The sequence below is a fragment of the Schistocerca nitens genome, chromosome 1 (genome assembly GCF_023898315.1).
Source record: "Schistocerca nitens isolate TAMUIC-IGC-003100 chromosome 1, iqSchNite1.1, whole genome shotgun sequence".
NCBI lineage: Eukaryota > Metazoa > Arthropoda > Insecta > Orthoptera > Acrididae > Schistocerca > Schistocerca nitens.
Genome location: NC_064614.1, coordinates 952,673,512 through 952,690,244, shown reverse-complemented (window position 1 = coordinate 952,690,244; position 16,733 = coordinate 952,673,512). Strand labels below are relative to the sequence as shown.

Genomic DNA, 16,733 nt, shown 5'->3' with positions numbered 1-16,733 from the left:
GGTTTAATAATGAATAAAAAAAATAGGAGTGCGGGTTAGCTACTACAAACAGCGTAGTGAACGCATTATTGTGGCCAAGATAGACACAAAGCCCATGCCTACTACAGTAGTAAAAGTTTATATGCCAACTAGCTCTGCAGATGATGAAGAAATTGATGAAATGTATGATGAAATAATAGAAATTATTCAGGTAGTGAAGGGAGACGAAAATTTAATAGTCATGGGTGACTGGAATTCGTCAGTAGGAAAAGGGAGAGAAGGAAACATAGTAGGTGAATATGGATTGGGGGGAAGAAATGAAAGAGGAAGCCGCCTTGTAGAATTTTGCACAGAGCATAACTTAATCATAGCTAACACTTGGTTCAAGAATCATAAAAGAAGGTTGTATACCTGGAAGAATCCTGGAGATACTAATAGGTATCAGATAGATTATATAATGGTAAGACAGAGATTTAGGAACCAGGTTTTAAATTGTAAGACATTTCCAGGGGCAGATGTGGATTCTGACCACAATCTATTGGTTATGAACTGCAGATTAAAACTGAAGAAACTGCAAAAAGGTGGGAATTTAATGAGATGGGACCTGGATAAACTGAAAGAACCAGAGGTTGTAGAGAGTTTCAGGGAGAGCATAAGGGAACAATTGACAGGAATGGGGGAAAGAAATACAGCAGAAGAAGAATGGGTAGCTCTGAGGGATGAAGCGGTGAAGGCAGCAGAGGATCAAGTAGGTAAAAAGAAGAGGGCTAATAGAAATCCTTGGGTAACAGAAGAAATATTGAATTTAATTGATGAAAGGAGAAAATATAAAAATGCAGTAAATGAAGCAGGCAAAAGGGAATACAAACGTCTCAAAAATGAGATCGACAGAAAGTGCAAAATGGCTAAGCAGGGATGGCTAGAGGACAAATGTAAGGATGTAGACGCTTGTCTCACTAGGGGTAAGATAGATACTGCCTACAGGAAAATTAAAAGAGACCTTTGGAGAGAAGAAAACCACTTGTATGAATATCAAGAGCTCAGATGGCAACCCAGTTCTAAGCAAAGAAGGGAAGGCAGAAAGGTGGAAGGAGTATATAGAGGGTTTATACAAGGGCGATGTACTTGAGGACAGTATTATGGAAATGGAAAAGGATGTAGATGAAGATGAAATGGGAGATAAGATACTGCGTGAAGAGTTTGACAGAGCACTGAAAGACCTGAGTCGAAACAAGGCCCCGGGAGTAGACAACATTCCATTAGAACTACTGATGGCCTTGGGAGAGCCAGTCATGACAAAACTCTACCATCTGGTGAGCAAGATATACGAGACAGGCGAAATACCCTCAGACTTCAAGAAGAATATAATAATTCCAATACCAAAGAAAGCAGGTGTTGACAGATGTGAAAATTACCGAACTATCAGTTTAATAAGTCACGGCTGTAAAATACTAACGCGAATTCTTTACAGACGAATGGAAAAACTGGTAGAAGCGGACCTCGGGGAAGATCAGTTTGGATTCCGTAGAAATGTTGGAACACGTGAGGCAATACTAACCTTACGACTTATCTTAGAAGAAAGATTAAGAAAAGGCAAACCTACGTTTCTAGCATTTGTAGACTTAGAGAAAGCTTTTGACAACGTTAACTGGAATACTCTCTTTCAAATTCTGAAGGTGGCAGGGGTAAAATACAGGGAGCGAAAGGCTATTTACAATTTATACAGTAACCAGATGGCAGTTATAAGAGTCGAGGGACATGAAAGGGAAGCAGTGGTTGGGAAGGGAGTGAGACAGGGTTGTAGCCTCTCCCCGATGTTATTCAATCTGTATATTGAGCAAGCAGTAAAGGAAACAAAAGAACAATTTGGAGTAGGTATTAAAGTCCATGGAGAAGAAATTGAAACGTTGAGGTTCGCCGATGACATTGTAATTCTGTCAGAGACAGCAAAGGACTTGGAAGAGCAGTTGAACGGAATGGACAGTGTCTTGAAAGGAGGATATAAGATGAACATCAACAAAAGCAAAACGAGGATAATGGAATGTAGTCAAATTAAATCGGGTGATGCTGAGGGGATTAGATTAGGAAATGAGACACTTAAAGTAGTAAAGGAGTTTTGCTATTTGGGGAGCAAAATAACTGATGATGGTCGAAGTAGAGAGGATATAAAATGTAGAATGGCAATGGCAAGGAAAGCGTTTCTGAAGAAGAGAAATTATTTAAGTGTCAGGAAGTCGTTTCTGAAAGTATTTGTATGGAGTGTAGCCATGTATGGAAGTGAAACATGGACGATAAATAGTTTGGACAAGAAGAGAATAGAAGCTTTCGAAATGTGGTGCTACAGAAGAATGCTGAAGATAAGGTGGGTAGATCACGTAACTAATGAGGAGGTATTGAATAGGATTGGGGAGAAGAGAAGTTTGTGGCACAACTTGACTAGAAGAAGGGATCGTTTGGTAGGACATGTTTTGAGGCATCAAGGGATCACAAATTTAGCATTGGAGGGCAGCGTGGAGGGTAAAAATCGTAGAGGGAGACCAAGAGATGAATACACTAAGCAGATTCAGAAGGATGTAGGTTGCAGTAGGTACTGGGAGATGAAGAAGCTTGCACAGGATAGAGTAGCATGGAGAGCTGCATCAAACCAGTCTCAGGACTGAAGACCACAACAACAACAACAACAACAACAACAACAACAGATCTTATCCACAGAGTCCTCTGTCTCTTTCTCCTCTGGAGGTTTCATCATTAATTACATGCAGTTGGGCTCTACATACACTAGCCCCACAAGTTGGGTACTGGAGATGTTCCTCTTCTAGAAATATGTCTGGCTCCTGAATATGGAAAAAGCAGAATTCTTCAATACTGTAAACAGATCATCCTCAGTCACTGACCTATCACTTTGTTCTCCTATGCTATCTGATGTTATCTTCCTCCTGATGTCATGTGTTAAACCTGGCAGATATTAAGTTCCATGGTGGAGCAAGGAGTGTCGTGTAGACCTGGGGGAAAGGCAGGTGGTAATGTGAAAATTCCACCGCAGTCTTTGCTAATGATCTTAGTCCTTTGCAGTGCTTAGATAAAAGCCTGGTGTATCTGAAAGAGCAAAAAGCTGTCATCACAAGAATTCTTAAAATCCATTAACTGTTTCACGTCATCTGTAAAGGTAACATATTCAATGCATTTCTATAAAGGACAGTTAATGGTGAAATACTTTCAACAAATAATATCCAGTGGCAATAAAGATGTCAGTTCCAGTGTAGACTAGGAATATCCATTGGACATTGACTCCAGTAACGTTGAAGAGTACAACTGCCCCTTTAGTATGGAGATGTTAAAGCATGTGTATTTACACATGTTGTGGCAGTTGAATACTGATTAGAACAACTGCCTCCTTGTGCTTTTCAACAAAATCTGGTTTGAGGGACAATACCGTAATTTTAGGAGAGAAGAAGAATGATTTGCCTCTTGTAACCTGGGTAGTACAACACCACTTCAGTAAGTTATTGCGGTTGAGTGCTTATCAGTTCATAGGGAACTCGTGGGAATGTCAGTTATCCTCAGTGTGATTTCTGTATTTACTATTCTACACTCTTGAAAATCTTTCATGGTCGTATTTTAGGTTCAGAGCATTTTACAGCGCATTTGTTAAGGTGCAGCTGAATCCTGGCCGTTCTGTATATAGTTATGCATAACAATGAGGGTGTTAAACCAGTGACAATAACCTTGAAAGCGAGCCACATACCCAGCATCAGTGCTGAGGCTGGGGAACAACCTTCAACGATCTGGTAATAATTCATGTTGTGACATGCATATAAGGTTCATTCACTCTCTGTGTCCAGCATTTAATATTCTTATCCAGCCAACAGCAGAACATGTGTATATGAATTGTAGAAGACCAATAGGAGTAACTTGCAGAGCTTGGTGTGGTGAATCTGAATGTTTTAACACAGTAAATATCCTCTCTGATTTGCAGTGAGGCTCAGGCTCTTTGTAATTTGATAAACTACAAAATAGCATGTATACCACTTTCAGACACACCTTATATGAATTATTAGACAAGTATCAAATGTTAACAAGGTAGTTATTTACACTGATGGGTATAAGCAGGGGCAGACTGTCTGCTGCCTAGCAAGTTCCTCCAAGAAACGACTGTAGGATTCAATTCCCGGGTAAATTAACAATCTGTGACACAAAGCTCTATGCTGTTGTAAATGCCTGGGAGAAAATGAGATGTAATCAACAAAGTAATTTTGTTTGTTCTGATTCCATGCAGCAAAATGGCATACAACATGCGAGGCATCCATCACACCACACTGCCAAGAGGATGCTCCTCCAGCTAAACTGAGAAGGGCAAAGAGTATTGCTAAAAGAATAAAGAAAGTTTTCTTCACTGTAATTGGGGATGATGTAAATGATTGCCCTTAAAAAAAAAAATGCCTCTGCGTCCTAACAATCTATCCCATTTTAGTTGTAAACAGTATTAATACACACAGAAGGAAGATCAAAGCTGACATCATTCAGAAATGTCTCTGATACTATTCTTGAGATGTGGTCTTATTGTTTTCATCAGATTCTTTCCCTCTTAAGCTTGTATCTGTTAAGGAAATATCATAAAATGGTATATTCGGGGTGTGGTGCAGCAACAGTGTTTATATTAGAATCCCTCCCACATTCCCCAACAACCCAAACAACAATCTATTGAGTGCAACAGCAATTTCTGTTGTTGTGGTTTATCATATTTAGAAATTAATCTGTAGCAAAAGGGACTAACACAGTGCTAGGCAGAAAAAGCTGTCTAAAACCTGAAATCAACAGCAGTGAAATTCTGGAGTAAACCCAGGTGGAGATTGAAAGGATAGGCTAGTAGGAAATGGAGGTGGTGAATTTGTCAACATAACAAGGAATCACCTCTACTAAGATACAAAATGAATCACCATGGAAGGCTGTTTGGGCAAGGCTCAGTATCAAGGGTGGGCATAAAACTACCATTGAGTCTTTCTACCAACCATCTGATTCACCCCCAGATGTAACTGAAAACTTAAATGAAAATCTCAGTTCACTGACATGTATGCTCCCCACTCACATTATCATCACTGGAGGAGACTTCAGTGATTCAACAATTTGTTGGGACAATTACAGTTTTACATGTGGTTAGCATGGCACAAGATATCCTGTGAGATAGTACTAAATGCCTTCTATGAAAGTTACATAGCAATGATACTTCGTAATTCAATCGTAATGGAAATATATTTGATGTAGAGGCAACAAATAAACTTAGCTTCTTTGAGAATGCCTATGTTGAAACTGGTATCAGCGACTATGAATCTGTTGTAGCAGTAATTATTGCCACAGTGCAAAGAGCAATTAATACAAGTAGAAAGATCTATATGTTCTGTAAACTATGCAGCTGTGTCAGATCTCAAGGAAGAACTTGAAACCTTCACTGCTGGTCATGAGCATGTGGAGGAAATGTGACCAAACTTCAGAAGAATGATTATCAAGCACTGGATAGATACATACGTAGTGAAACAGTTTCTGATGGTATTTAACCTCCATGGTATACATGAAGAAACAGCAGCTACTGCAAAATAGATCTAAAGCAAATCATAGTCCTATAGATGGACGGATGTTAGTGAAACACATGTGGCCTCAGAATGACTAAGCATGAAGTCTTTGGTGATTACCTTAGCAGAATTATATTGAAAAACCTCTCACAAAATACCATTCTTGTGATATGTAAAGGCTGTCTGTGGCACAAAAATGAGTGGTCTGACACTTGTGGATGGCACAGAAATTGACAGTAGTAAAGCAACAGCAGTAGTGCTGAAAATTTTCTAATGTTCCTTAATGAAGTAAAATCCAAGAGTTCCACCGCATCTTAATTCTTACCTCACTGCAAAGATACGTATTTTCTGCTACAGTATATGATACATCCCTAGACCAAAATCTGTGACTAGCAGTTGGAAGAAAATATAGCTCACACCTATCTGCAAGAATAGTAGCAGAAGTGATCCACTAATCTATGGTCCAGTATCATAGACACCCCTATGATGCAGATTATTAGACCCATATTACAGGTTCAAAAAATTGGTCATAAGAAAGTCATCTCACACTTTTCTTACATGCCATTCTGAATGCCATGGATCATGACAGATAGATGCAGCATTTGACTCCCAAAAAGCATCTGACTCAGTACTACACCAGTGCCTATTAATGAGTGTACAATCATATGGGTTAACAAATGAAATTTATTACTGAATTGAGGATTTCTTGGTAGGCAGGATGCAACATCTTGTCTCAGACGGAGAGTCACCAGCAGATGTAGAAGTAACTTCAGGTGTGCCCCGGAAAGGGCATTAGCACAGGTGACATCTGACTTTTTGTAGATGATGCAGTTAGGTTTAATGAAATAGTGTCTGAAAAAAACTTACACAAATATTCAGTCAAATCTGGATAAGATTTCAAAATGGCATAAAGACAGGCAGTTTGCATCAAAGACACAGAAATGTAACTGTAGAAGATTTAGAAGTTTAAAAAAAGTAGGGAGGTGAGGGGGAGGTTAAGAAAGTATCAGTAAAGCAAGGCAAATGAAATAAAAGTTACGTAAAATTTCATAAGCCGTGTGTGTGTTGCAGTGCCTTGGGGTTTTAGATCAAGGATTTACATTGACTTTCTTAATGTCAGAGCTGTTGTTTCTAGTTCATCTGTGCAAAACTTATATGCACTGAAACAATGCTATTTCATAAGACATTTGTTAAAGACATGCACTCAGGAATATGAATCACTACTGTTGAATATTCTGAGCTAGCCTTGTGTATTTTTCCTGTTTCTGAGTGATTTGAGATAAAGTGGGAATAGTAGAAGGTCATAACTTGCATGTCCCTTTCCATTGCTTAAAATTGGTACTTCATGCATTTAATTGAAGAATGTATGGCTACTGTGAAAGGAGTATTTGCATTATGACTATTAAAATTTACCGAATGGTTCCTGCTCTACAATGAATACATAAATACTTCATCCTGTGAAAGTGTTGTCAGTACTTACCATAAATCACACAACATTATTAACAATCCCCATTTCATAATGAATGTTCTATATTATATTTGTGATGTCATTAAAAGTGTTATTTGTTCCTTTTTAGCAACATCCTGGGTAACATTAGCCACAAATGACTCGTATGCCTTGGGAGCACTTGTTTTGGGACATTCTCTCCAGAATGTTGGCACAATTCATCAACTGACAGTCCTTGTCACACATGGTGTTACAAAACCGATGAGGTAATTAGACTATTTGAAATATTACAGCCAATCAGTCCTTAAACATTTGCTATTGTGTTATGCGCTATAAATGTGTTCCCAGGGCTCAGTTGTCAACTGTGTTCAACAATGTGAAAGAAGTAAATGTTTTGGATTCTCAGGACAAAGCCAATTTGGCTTTGTTGGCAAGACCAGATCTTGGCATTACATTCACCAAGCTGCATTGTTGGCGTTTAACAGAGTTTTCAAAAGCTGTATTCTTGGATGCCGATACTCTGGTGAGCAGTGCCCTGTAGAAATTTTTATGTATGTATGAAGATATGCCCATTTGCTTTTGTGCAAAGGCATCTGATAGTTTCTATAATTATGTTTTAGTAATTATTTTTTTATGACAGGTTCTAAAGAACTGTGATGAGCTATTTGAGAGAGAAGAATTCTCTGCGGCCCCAGATGCAGGGTGGCCTGATTGCTTTAACTCTGGTGTGTTTGTGTTCAAGCCTTCAGAGGAAACGTACCAATCACTCGTCCAGTTTGCTGTGACACATGGAAGTTTTGATGGTAAGTCATCCTTACATTCTCATTGTCGAATTTGGCAAAAATGTGTTGCAATTTTGATATGTCTCTTAACTTGTTTATATTTAATGGAAAGTCAGTAGAAAAGAAAAATTTCCCTGATTTATTCTGCTTCCTTGATGCTTTCAATGAGGTCTCTGGTCTTCTGTTGTTTCAGAATCCATAGTCATCTTAGTCATGTCTCTTCTTTCTTATTGTTTTCTAATTTGCAATATTATCATTGATTTCTGACAAAAATATTATGTTACTCCTATGTTTGTAAAACCTCATTTATAAAATTTCTATTTTAAAATAGACCTAATCTTTCATTATCTGTCCTATTCCTTTCTAAGACAAGTTTCCAGACTTGGCTTTTTTTTTTTTTAATATAAATTTATGCAAAATGCTACTATGCTGTAAAGAGGGAAGCCAGGAGTATGTTGTGCATATTGTGCATAATAAATGTACTTGATTGCGACAAATAGCTTGAGGAAAGCAAATGATTCTTTTATCATGATGATAATGTTAAGGGGATCAGTTTCTCTTATCCTAGGGGAAAAATTGTATTTTTATCAGTATATGTTTCTCTTAGTGTTAGATGTAATTGATTTCTTAATCATTATTGTACTAGAGTTAAAAGATTGTTAATTTGAAACAGGTGGGGACCAAGGACTTCTCAATTCATACTTTTCTGATTGGTCAACAAAAGACATTAGTCGCCATTTGCCTTTCATTTACAATATGGTTTCTTCAGCATTTTATTCTTACCTCCCAGCTCTGAAACAGTAAGTTTTTCAAGATTTACTTTATAATAAATTCATAAATATTTCTTATTTTGAATAGCTTCAAATAATTTTGTTTTGTTCAATATTTATTTCTCTTTGCTGTTGTTTAGGCTCTTCATAAATAATGGCACTTTCAAACAGAAAGGAATCTGTTTGTGACAAAATGATTTTTCTTAAAATAAAGCTATGATGTAATTCATTTCATTACACTGTGTGGGATGAGTTATTCGAATGCCATTTCTACATCATGGTTTAAACATTTGTTTGCTATGTCTTCTAGTATTACTTGATGTTTTATTTCAATATCTTCAATGTGCTCTTTAGAACTGAAATTGAAATGAAATTGGTAATGAGATGCATATTACTAAATAATTGTTTTTAGGTATGGTGACAAAGTTAAAATAGTTCATTTCATTGGTACATGCAAACCCTGGATGCAGTACTTCGACTCTGAGACAAAGAGAGTAAAAGCTCCGCCCAATTCCGAACACTTGCAGCCACTTCTTCAGTTATGGTGGGACATATTTTGTAGTCGGGTGCATTCTGGCCTGAGTACGGACATGGTGAGTCATTTTTTTTGTAAGCTTTCATTCAGTTCTGTGTTAAATTCTGTTGTGGAAACATTTTGCTACTTATTGCCTTGTGAGAATTGCTATTAATCTCCAGTTGTAAATCACTGCTGAATGTTGTACATTAACAAAAGATTTTCTTAGTAAGTTTTGTTGTTTCATTTTCAAGCTTAATGTGGAAGAAAACAAGGTAAGTGCAGTGTGAGGAGAGCATTTTAGGAGCAGAGCATAAAAAAAGTTTCTATGTTGTTGCTGAGTTAGATGTTGGCAGATAAAATCTGTAGTTTGTGATAAAGTTGAAATCAGTATTAAAACAAAAGAGCAAAGTTTTTTTAGTAAAAACAGTCATGGTTGCTGTTACTTTTTATTCGTAGATGACAGGTTTCCATCTACTACAGAGATTATCATCAGATCTGCATTCCTTGGGAATAGTAGGAATCACTGGTGTGGGGCAGGCTCATCTGTGCTGGTGTTGAGGACACTGTACTATCACGAAGGAATGTAGATCTGATGATCATCTCTGTAGTAAATTGAAACTGGTTATCTACAAATTGCAGGTAACAACAGTATGCAACCACAACTGTGTTTACTAAAAAATTATGGTATTATTAGATTGCTGTTTCATGAAACAATATTCCAAAAAATTGAAAATAACTGTTAGAAAATTCCATATTTGTGCCAGAATTGGATGAAAATATCACACGCAGTACTGTTGTGAAACTAGTGAGACAGTGATGCACCAAGAAACAAAAGCGGCCACTGTAATTTTGGTTATAGATGAACATCTGTTTGCAAAACCATGAAAGCTTAAAAATGTAAGCACAAAGGACACGAAAAGGTACCTGCATATTAAATTTGCAGTAAGTTATGGTATGGAATAAGGTGAAAGGAGGGGGGGGGGGGGGGGTGGAGTGGACAATTGTATGTGAAGTGTATAGGTCTGTTAGGCTCCATGGAGATGGGACAGGACAGTTGACTGTCTTCTTGTATACAGTGTGTAACACGGGATACAAAGATAACTCGACAAAAACACAGAATGAGATGTTTCTTCGGTTTGTGACAAATAAGATTACTTCCCAAGGCAGCAATAATTTCTGCAGGGTAAAAGTGGTACATCTGGACTTTTTTGGAATAAATAATCCAGAGAAAAGTGCTGTCAAATGGATGTTGGGATGGAGTTCCACCCAAGAGGCCTTTCATCATTGCTGCTCACAAACTTGCATGATTACATTTGCTATAGAGATAACAAACATTGGACTGTGGAGGACTAGAGTAAAGTTATCTGGTCAGACCCTGTTTTTGTATCTAAATGATACATGTCATGTTCACAATAGACTTTAGGACGCGACTAAAGACCGAAATTTAAAAATGTTAGGAACTGGAGGGATTTCTATAGTCTTTCACAGCTACTCAAGAATGGATTCTTTGAATCGCCTACAGAGAATTAAAAAAAAAAGGCTTCATTCAACTGGTGTGCAATCAAATTTTGTTTGCCTGTCACTTGAATAAGGATCATAAATTTCCAACCATGCTTGTCAAGATGACAATTTTGCATTCATCAGGCTAAAACTGTGATTGTCTCTCACTTAAAAGGAGCATTCTGGAGAAATCTCACTTTTGTACTAGCTTAAAAAAGTCCTGCCCTCTGAACTTCATTGAAAATCTCTGGACAGTTTCGAAAAATTTGTCGGATGTCACATCAGCCAACCTGCTCAGGTTTGCAAGGCACGAGTGATCGGGTAATGGTATCTCCTAACAGCCAGAAATAAGCAGTGAATATCAGCTGCTACTGAGACTTGGGTGCCCACTACACACTATTAAGATATGGTGACATTACTGTTCAATGTGCCTGTGTGTTGTTCTTCAAAGTGGATTGTGGTCAACTGATTATTATGGTGTGTGTTTAAATCTTTTATGTAGAAGACTTATTTACTAAACAGCTCACTCATAGTTAACTGTCTTACATTTCCATTTAAATGTTTGAATGTGTGTTTTTACTTTCAATTTTCTAACATTTTCACCATTAATACAGTCCTAGTACAAATAGCTCATTCATACTCATTATTTCCTTATGTCTCTTAATTCCTGCACTTCAATCTTTACAAATTTTTTTGTTCTCTGTTTCAATTTAATTTATATCTGATAAATGTAAATAGCTACAGTGGTTTACATTTTTTTTATCTCTTTGGTATGGAAAGCAGTCTAATTCATAGAAAATACCTCAGATTCATGCAGCTTTGATTTTGCTTAGTACCTTTTAAGAGGAACTGAACAAAATGATCAGGTTGCGTTGTGTAATGTGTAACTACTGTGAATCATTCTGGCAGATTAAAACAGTGTGCTGGCAACTCAGACTTGGAATCTTTGCCTTATGCGGACAAGTGCAGTTTGAAAGGTAGGAGATGAGATACGGGTGGAAGTCAAGCTATGGGACAGGTTGTGAGTCGTGCTTGGGTACGTCAGTCAGTAAAGCACTTGCCTGCAAAAGGCAAAGGTCCCAAGTAAGTCTCTTCAGCTGGCACACTGTTTCAGTGTGCCAGGAAGTTTCATATTAATGCATGCCTAATACACAAATGTGCCTAGATTTTGTGATTGTGTTGGAGAATGCATGAAATCATTCTGAAAGAACCTCTTGAATCAATAAATTGATGAAGGAATGTTTTGTAACAAACCCAAGACAACAGAATTTATTTTCCAAACTTTGCAACTATATTTCCTATATGGAAAGTGTTTTAAGTGCTTCGTAAAGCCATCACTCTCATCAGGCAGAATGCTCAAAGATTTTGGAATTTTTTCCCAAATGCTCTTGGAGAGGCAACAGAGATGCAACTCATATGTACACTAAGTCTGAATACAAAGTCTGCTGTGTTGCAGCAGTTACTGGATTGACATTTTCAGTGTCACATTGCTATATTTATTAGCAAATGTATATTTTTATATTCATGATTGGCTAATTTAGGCCTTACGCCATTTTAAGTGGTTCTCTATAAATTACAAATCGTACATTGTATTTCAGTTACTGCATACTTCCATGTCTCGTGCGCAAATGATCCTCCAGGATAAGTTAATATGTACATGAGGTATGAAAATTTGATAAGTGTGGTACTTGATGTAAGATCTGTGATATGTGGATTAAACTGGATACAATCAATAATGGATACAGAAATTCTACATCAGGAATGGAAAATAAATAAATAAATCTCTTAAGAAAAATGCAATTTTTTTCTACACCTCGGTTGAATCGAACACATGATAGAAAGCACCTTTAATTTGGAGATAGCAGAAGAATCTGATCGTAAAGTAAGCTTTACAAGAGCAGACTGTATGAGCAACAAGAATTAGTCCACAGACATAGTAACCTTAACCAAAGTATTTTATGTGAAAGTTAAAAGAGCTATCTTTGTAAAATAGAACACTGTAAAAGATAAATGTAGCTAACAGTAATTTATCACTGTACTCATATCCTTCAACAAAATGGTGTTCCTTTTCAAGTATAAAAAGCACACTGAATATTCTGTAGAAGCAATGCAAATTTCTGCTTATCTAGAAATAAACCTTCACATAGGTCTGAAACCTACTCTTGAAAATTGTGTGACGTAGTGTCGACCCTAAAACGTTGCCTAACAACTATTTTATCAGGAACATTTCAAATAACACCCACAAATGGTCTCTCCCCCCCCCCCCCCCCAACAAACACACACACACACACACACACACACACACACACACTCTCTCTCTCTCTCTCTCTCTCTCTCTCTCTCTCTCTCTCTCTCTCTCTCACACACACAGGTCTTGTGTGAGATCAGATGGGGGCACTGTGGTGAACAGGGAAGTGTTTGAATCGTGGATTCCTTGAGAAACGTTTATTTTGCACCCAGGTGCAGATCTTGTTGTAGCAGAGCAAATAACAGTCTGAGAACTTCTGTTAGCTTCTTAAATACAGCTATGGAAAGCTGACTCCTCTGAGTCAGTCTGTAGTTAAAACTTCTACATCAATACTGCACATCCCATTTGATGGTGTGTGGCGGAGCGTACTTTTGGTACCACTAATTGACCTCCTTCCCTGTTCCACTTGCAAATGGCATGTGGGAAGAATGATTGTTGGTAAGCCTCTATATTAGCTTTAATTTCTCGAATTTTCTCATTATGATCATTTTGCAAGATGTATATGGCAGGAAGTAATGTTATGACTACCCATAAACTACTCTTCGAAATTTCAATAGTAAACTTCTTTGTGATGCACACTGTAAGGTCGGCTATTGGAGTGTCTAGAGCATCTTTGTAACAGTACTTAAGAATCAGTCTAACAAGCACCTTGTAAGCCGCTTCTTTCATGGATGAGTTACATTTCCTTAAGATTGTTTCTATGAAGGTGCCTGGCACATACCTTTCCTACTATTTGTTTTGTGTGTTCATTCCACTCAAGGTCAGTCTGGATAGTTATTTCTAGATATTTTACAATAGATGTTATTCCAACCAATGAGTCATCAACAGTGTACTTGTATAACAGTGGGTTTCTTGTATGTATGCGCAATATGTTACATTTATTAATGTTCATGATCAACTGCCAGAGCCCTCACCATTCATCAGTCTTCTGTAGGTCAGTCTGCACATCGATATGATCTTAGGGCATTGCTACAGTCTTACAGACAATAACATCACCTACAAACAGTTTTAAAAAGCTTCCAACGCGTTCTACTAGATCATTTATATGTTGTTGTTGTTGTTGTTGTTGTTGTTGTTGTCTTCAGTCCTGAGACTGGTTTGATGCAGCTCTCCATGCTACTCTATCCTGTGCAAGCTTCTTCATCTCCCAGTACCTACTGCAACCTACATCCTTCTGTATCTGTTTGGTGTATTCATCTCTTGGTCTCCCTCTACGATTTTTACCCTCCACGCTGCCCTCAAATACCAAATTGGTGATCCTTTGATGCCTCAGAACATGTCCTACCAACCGATCCCTTCTTCTAGTCAAGTTGTGCCGCAAACTTCTCTTCTCCCCAGTCCTATTCAGTACTTCCTCGTTAGTTACATGATCTACCCATCTAATCTTCAGCACTCTTCTGTAGCACCACATTTCAAAAGCTTCTATTCTCTTCTTGTCCAAACTATTTATCGTCCATGTTTCACTTCCATACATGGCTACACTCCATACAAATACTTTCAGAAACGACTTCCTGACACTTAAATAATTTCTCTTCTTCAGAAACGCTTTCCTTGCCATTGCCATTCTACATTTTATATCCTCTCTACTTCGACCATCATCAGTTATTTTGCTCCCCAAATAGCAAAACTCCTTTACTACTTTAAGTGTCTCATTTCCTAATCTAATCCCCTCAGCATCACCCGATTTAATTTGACTACATTCCATTATCCTCGTTTTGCTTTTGTTGATGTTCATCTTATATCCTCCTTTCAAGACACTGTCCATTCCGTTCAACTGCTCTTCCAAGTCCTTTGCTGTCTCTGACAGAATTACAATGTCATCGGCGAACCTCAACATTTCAATTTCTTCTCCATGGACTTTAATACCTACTCCAAATTGTTCTTTTGTTTCCTTTACTGCTTGCTCAATATACAGATTGAATAACATTGGGGAGAGGCTACAACCCTGTCTCACTCCCTTCCCAACCACTGCTTCCCTTTGATGTCCCTCGACTCTTATAACTGCCATCCGGTTTCTATACAAATTTTAAATAGCTTTTCGCTCCCTGTATCATTTATATACATTGTAAAAAGTAACAGTCCTGTCACATTTCCCTGGGGTGCTCCAGAAATTACTTTTACGTCTCTCATTTGTGATCCATAAAGAGCAATGTGTTAATTTCTATCTGCAAAGAAATCTTGAATCCAATCATAAATCGGTCACGATACTCAATAAGCTTCTGGTTGGTTTTTTTTTTTTTTTTTTTTTTTTTGCTAGATGACAGTGAGGGACGATGTAAAATGCCTTCCTGAAGTTAAGAAACACTGCATCAACCTGAATGCCACCATTGTCTACAGCACTATTGGCCTCGTGAAGGAACAGAGTGAGCTGAGTTTTGCAGGATCTATGTTTATAGAATCCATGTTGATTTTTATAGAGCAGATTTTCATTCTCCAAATATGTTGTAATTCTTGAGCATGTAATACGTACCTTAATTCTACAACAGATGGAAGTCAACAATGTAAGCCTATAATCATGTGCACCTTCCTACAATCCTTCGTGAAAATGGGAATGAACTGCACTTTCTTCCATTCGCTAGATACCTTTCGTTTCTCCAGTGAACTACAATGAATTGCTTCTAGGAGAGCAAGTTCTTTTGCATAATCTTTGTAGCATATTACAGGTATCTCATCTGGTCCTGTCTGCCTGCTTAGCTGAGTGGTAAAGTGATTGCCTCCCATGCAGCGGGCCTGTGTTCAGTTCCCAACTGGGATGGAGATTTTCTCCGCTCGTGGACTGGGTGTTGCATTGTCCTCTTCATTTCATCCTCATCACTGGCATGCAAGTCACCCAGTGTGGCATCAATTGAAATAAGACTTGCACTCGGCAGCCAGACTTCCTCGGATGGGGCCTCCCGGCCAACGATGCCACATGCTCATTTCATTTCATCTGGTCATGAAGCCTTTCCACTATTAAGAGATTGCAGTTGCTTTTCTATTCTGTGATTGGTTCTCAATATCTGCCATTTGAACATTCATGAAATGTTTGAAAGGAGGGACCGTGTTACAACCTTCTGTGGTGAAACAATTTCAGAAGACCGAATTCAGTATTTTGCCTATCTCTGTTATCTTTTTGTTTCAGTGCCAGCATGGTCACTGAGTGACTAAACAGGTGATTTTGAACTGCTTACTGATTTTACATAAGACCAAAACCTTTAGGGTTTTCAGTCAGACCAGTTGATAAAATTTCACATTGAAAGACATTGAATGTTTGTGTAATTGCTCTCCGTACTCATTTTTGCTTGACTTGGCTTTAGTTTGTCGGCTAGGTTTTGACTTCACTTGAATCTGTGATGCTCTCTTTGTTTACGCAGCAGTTTTATGACACAGCAACTGAACCACGGTGTGGTTTTCCCCATCCCTTTAAGTTCTTGCTTGGAACATATTTGTCTAAGGCATATTGAATGATGGTTTTGTGTTTCTTCCATTTGTACTCCACATCTTCTTCCTCAGCACTGAATTTTGATATTGACTACTCAGATATCTCTGCTATTTGTATCTGTCACTCTAGTGAAGTAAAAGTCTACTCCCTTCTTGTTTAACATCCCTTGTAATACCCATAGTTATAGTTGCTATCAAGGCCTTATGATCTGATATCTTCCTGTACATTAAACTGTTTGATAAGTTCAAGTCTAATTGTTGCCAAGGAGTCTAAGAGATTACCTTCTCAAATTGATTCTCTAACTATCTGTTCAAAGTAATTTTCGGACAAAACATTGAGAATAATTTCAGATAAATCCCTGTGTCTGGCATCATTATTCAAAGCATGACTGTCCTTGCCTGGCAAGTTGAAGACACCTCCTATTAAAACAGCATGAGCAGGTTATTAATGATATGCATGTTTTCTCTGAAGCACTCTTCCACTACAGCTCCTGATCCATGCA

The 16,733-nt window shown here is 37.9% G+C and overlaps 1 protein-coding gene across 2 annotated transcripts in view; it reads left to right on the top strand.

Annotated features, from left to right (window-relative positions):
* The window catches only part of LOC126194661 (proteoglycan 4-like), a 75,952-nt gene that overhangs the window by 14,456 nt on the left and 44,763 nt on the right, over positions 1 to 16,733 (top strand). For both annotated transcript variants that reach the window (XM_049932862.1, XM_049932869.1), the window contains exons 2-6: positions 7,124 to 7,259; positions 7,342 to 7,516; positions 7,634 to 7,796; positions 8,449 to 8,575; positions 8,958 to 9,138. In XM_049932862.1, the coding sequence (XP_049788819.1) occupies positions 7,124 to 7,259; positions 7,342 to 7,516; positions 7,634 to 7,796; positions 8,449 to 8,575; positions 8,958 to 9,138 (782 nt within the window). The remainder of the gene's footprint in view (positions 1 to 7,123; positions 7,260 to 7,341; positions 7,517 to 7,633; positions 7,797 to 8,448; positions 8,576 to 8,957; positions 9,139 to 16,733) is intronic.